We start from the raw sequence: 3,883 nt of genomic DNA on the forward strand, positions 1-3,883 counted from the left end.
GTCACGCCTGGCCGGTCTCGCCGTTTCCGTTGCTGTGAGGGTGATTTTCTCCCCATGGAGACGATCTCAGCAGCTGCACGATGGCCTCACCCCCAAGGCTGGGTCGGCGCTGTCTGAGCACGCAGCCACCCAGCCAGCCGCATGGCTCACGTGACACCCACTGGGGCTTCTGCCCTCCTGAAATCATCACCTTCCGAGCGCCTCTGAGAAAACCCTAAGCCGGGTGCGTGACAGCCACGTTCTTAGTGAAAGGAGCTGTCGGCACCGGGCCGACACTTCCCTGGTCGAGCACCCTCACCCCAACACTCCCTGGACCGTCAGCGACCGGGAAGCGGTGTTGGCCCCAGTGAGGCGGATGGGTCTGGGACGGAATCCGCCGTGATGCGGTGACAGCGGTGAGCTGCCCAAGGACCCCGCTCTGGTGCCTGCATCTCCAGCGTGGAGACAACAAGCTACGTGCCTGCCTCCGCCAGGTCTTGGGGTGCAGGGTGGGGACCCCAGGGAGGCCAGCCACTGGAACTCCCCCTGAGCTGTGAGTTGCATCACAGTGGCAGTGAGTAACTAGACAGATGACAGATGAATGATAGATGATAGACAGACATGGTAGATAGCTGACAGGTCGGTCGATCGATGATAGGTAAATGATAGATAATGCATGGATGACAGATGATAGATCCATAGAAAAATGACAGACAGTAGATAGATGGATAGGGAGATGACAGACAGGTGGACAGGTAGAGAGACTATGGAGGGTAAGGACAGGGGAAGAAGCAGCCGGGGTGGCTGTGGCCGAGCCACTGAGTCAGCGCACCCCGCGGGCGAGGAGGCGGGGGAGGGGCTGCTCTCGCTTTACCTGCCGACTGCACGTCTGAGCTCTCTGCGCCGATGCCCAGATGCACGTCCAACCTCTGGACGGCCTCGACCCCCGCTGCAGGGCAGGGAAGGGCTGTTCATGCACGCGGGCCGCCTGGTGCCGTGTCCAGGCCGCCAGCCGTGCACAGACGACCCTCCCGGCCCTGTCTGGACGTGGACGGCGGGACCGACGCCTCGAGAGCGAGCTTTTCACCCAAGACTCCTCGCTTCTCTCTTCTTTGGGACACTGGGCACTGCGTGGGGTGCCCACTTTGTGAACCCCGAGACCTTGACCAAACCTTTATCATTTACTTCTAGCCAAGGCCACCTGAGCTCATTTACGTTTGCTCAGCGTTTAATAGTGATAGATCTGATATACAGATGACAAATGGTAGATAGGTAGGTGGATTGCAGGTGCCTGATAGATGACAGGTGGGTGACAGGTGGATAAGATGCAGACAGGTGAACGATGACGGACAGTGAGCTGAGCTGTGTCCACCCTGGCATCTCAGGACTTAGAGACAGGTCCTCACAGAGGAAGTCAAGTTGCGGTAGGGCGTGGGGGGGGGGCGCCCTAGGCAAGGAGGGTGAGACCCTATGAAAGGGAGGTTTGGGTCCTGAGACACGGGTGGGGAGGGTGCCGTGAAGACACAGGGAGACCTTCATCTGCCAGCCCAGGAGGGGGGCCCGGGAGCCTCTCAGACGCCCGCACGAGTGTCGACCACCAAAGCCTTCAGTTTGGGTTTCCAGCCTCCGAGAGTGTGAGGTGACGACGTCTGTGTAAGCCACTCCGTTCGTGGCACCTTGTAAGGCAGCCCCAGCCAACGAGTGCAGACAGGCAGGACAGGTAAGCGGTGACAGTGGGCGATGGGTGGGGGTTCACGCTTATCTACCATCTTGATACTCTGACAAAACCATGCTGCCAACGGGGTGCAGGCGGCCGCGCCTGGGGCAAGGGACTGGACTCTGAGGTCCCTGTTATTATGGGTCTTCCTGGCAGGACCCGATTTCTCATGCTGCGGCCACCCGTGCGGCCGCGTGCTGGCACTCCCGCAGAGCAGGACCGGATGTGCCCCGCTCCGCGCCCTGTGGACGTTACCTTTGAGGACCGGGCAGATCTTCCAGACGCCGGCAGCCCCCTCCCTGTTGAACTGCCCGAGGGCCAGCTCCATGTAGAAGAGCGGCATGCCTGCGATGACCATGAAGAACAGGTAGGGGACCAGGAAAGCGCCTGTGGGACGTGACAGCACGGTCACGGGGGCTCCAGGACTCAGCTGTCCCCACCGACCATGCGACCCCGGGCCCCTCCCTGCTTCCCCTGAAGCTCCTGGCCGGCCTGCCCTCTCAGAGGAAGCCACAGGCTTGGGTGGTCAGCCTCCCCAACACGCCCAGCCCTGCTGTCCTCGGCGCCCTGACACATCCCTGTGGGACCTCGTGTGCCCCCAGCCCCGGCCACAGAGCTACCCGCAGAGCACAGCACGAGGCCCGGCCCGCCGCACTTGGTCCCTTGCCCATCTGGGGAATGTCTGCCCCTCTTGAGTTGTGACTCCCTGGGACCTCTGGACCGCCTCTGATCCACGTGGTCCCATCACCCATCCCAGCTCCAGAATTCAGAGCCTGCCTCCCTGGGGCTGCGGCTGACAGGGGTACCTGCCCAGCACAGAGCCCAGACCCGCTCTGCCTCCCAGAGTGCAGCTTCAAAGCCCGCGATCTGCCTGGGCTCTGTCCTGGGATGGGAGGGAGGCAGGGAGACCTCACAGCTCAGCCTGTCCCTAGGCCACCCCCTGCACCTGCTGAGGCCTTGGTCCCCTCCCCTCAGCTGGCGGAGACCGCCAGTCCAGTCCTGGCATGCTGGGGGGCCCTCCTCAGACTGTCTTCCAAAGCCCTGCCTCGGGGCGGCGGGGGCGTAACCAGCGAACCAAGGATGCTGGTGGGGGTGGGGGCCGGGGCGTGAGCACCAGCTTACCCGGCTTCTTAGCCTGGGTTTTTGGGGGGGGCCTTGCCCTGTACCCGGGTTTTCTGCCCCGAGTGCTGGGAGAGGTCGAGTTCAAGGCGCAGTCAGAGCAGGGGTGGGGGATGGGCATATCTCCCCGGCAAGGTCTGCTAATCCCAGCTCACAGGCTCCTCCCCCTTTGTGGACACTGTTGAGAGCCAGCCAGAGATGCCCTGCTGTGGGCCTCTGGGGGCTTTCTCCCCAAAGTGAAAGTCACTTTTGGAAAGGAGGTGAGCCGTCTGGGGCATCCGTGCCCGCTAGCGCTGTTAGAAACCCGCGCCGCCTTGCCGGAGCGCGCATGTGTCTCGACCGTCCGGGACGCGAGCCTAGCGGGGCGCAGGGGGCGGGGACTCACCCCCGCCGTTTTTGTAGCATAGGTAAGGAAAGCGCCAGACGTTGGCCAGGTCCACCGCGAAGCCGATCACCGACAGGAGGAAGTCGACCTTCTTGCCCCACGTCTCCCGCTCCTGGGTCTCCACGGGGGGCTGCGGGGGGCTGACGAGGGTGGAGTTCGTGAGCTGCACCCCATTCTGCTCCTTGACCAGGACGAGTTCCACCGCCTTCGGGCACATGGCGTTGGAATCCTTGGTTGAGGCCACCACGGAAGACATCGGTCCCACGGGGCGTTCGCTCGTCCTCACGGGCACCCTGGAGCCCAGGGCTCTGCGCTTCCTCCCTCGGTCTTCAGCCAGCATGAAAGACGAACACACACAGAAATGCCGCGAGCTCGTAGCCAGAACTACAGACGCAAGAGTGGGGGTCCCAGGCATCACAGCCCCTTCTAGGGGCAGAACAAACATTCCGAGAGGCTCAGACCATGCAGCTGGGGCTGAGGGCGGCATGAGATGACCCGTTCTCCCGAGGGCTGGGGGAGTCCAGCCGTGGGAACCTCAGGACGGGCGCTTGCTCAGCCCCCGTCACCGCTCCCCTCCCCTTTCCCACCAGGGTGCAGCACCTGCGTGACCTCGAATCCCGCTTCAAGCAATAATGGAAGCGGGCACCTCCGCCCTCCCCACCGCAGGGAGTAATTTGTTCTTC

General features: G+C 62.9%; 1 protein-coding gene across 1 annotated transcript in view; it reads right to left on the reverse strand.

Annotated features, from left to right (window-relative positions):
* SLC6A3 (solute carrier family 6 member 3) overlaps positions 1–3,883 on the reverse strand; it is a 66,074-nt gene that overhangs the window by 49,447 nt on the left and 12,744 nt on the right. Inside the window, 2 exon segments of the mRNA XM_023519756.1 lie at positions 1,952–2,083; positions 3,201–3,584. Coding sequence (XP_023375524.1) covers positions 1,952–2,083; positions 3,201–3,584 — 516 coding nt within the window.

This window comes from Pteropus vampyrus, unplaced genomic scaffold, assembly GCF_000151845.1.
Source record: "Pteropus vampyrus isolate Shadow unplaced genomic scaffold, Pvam_2.0 Scaffold235, whole genome shotgun sequence".
Classification (NCBI taxonomy): Eukaryota; Metazoa; Chordata; class Mammalia; order Chiroptera; family Pteropodidae; genus Pteropus; species Pteropus vampyrus.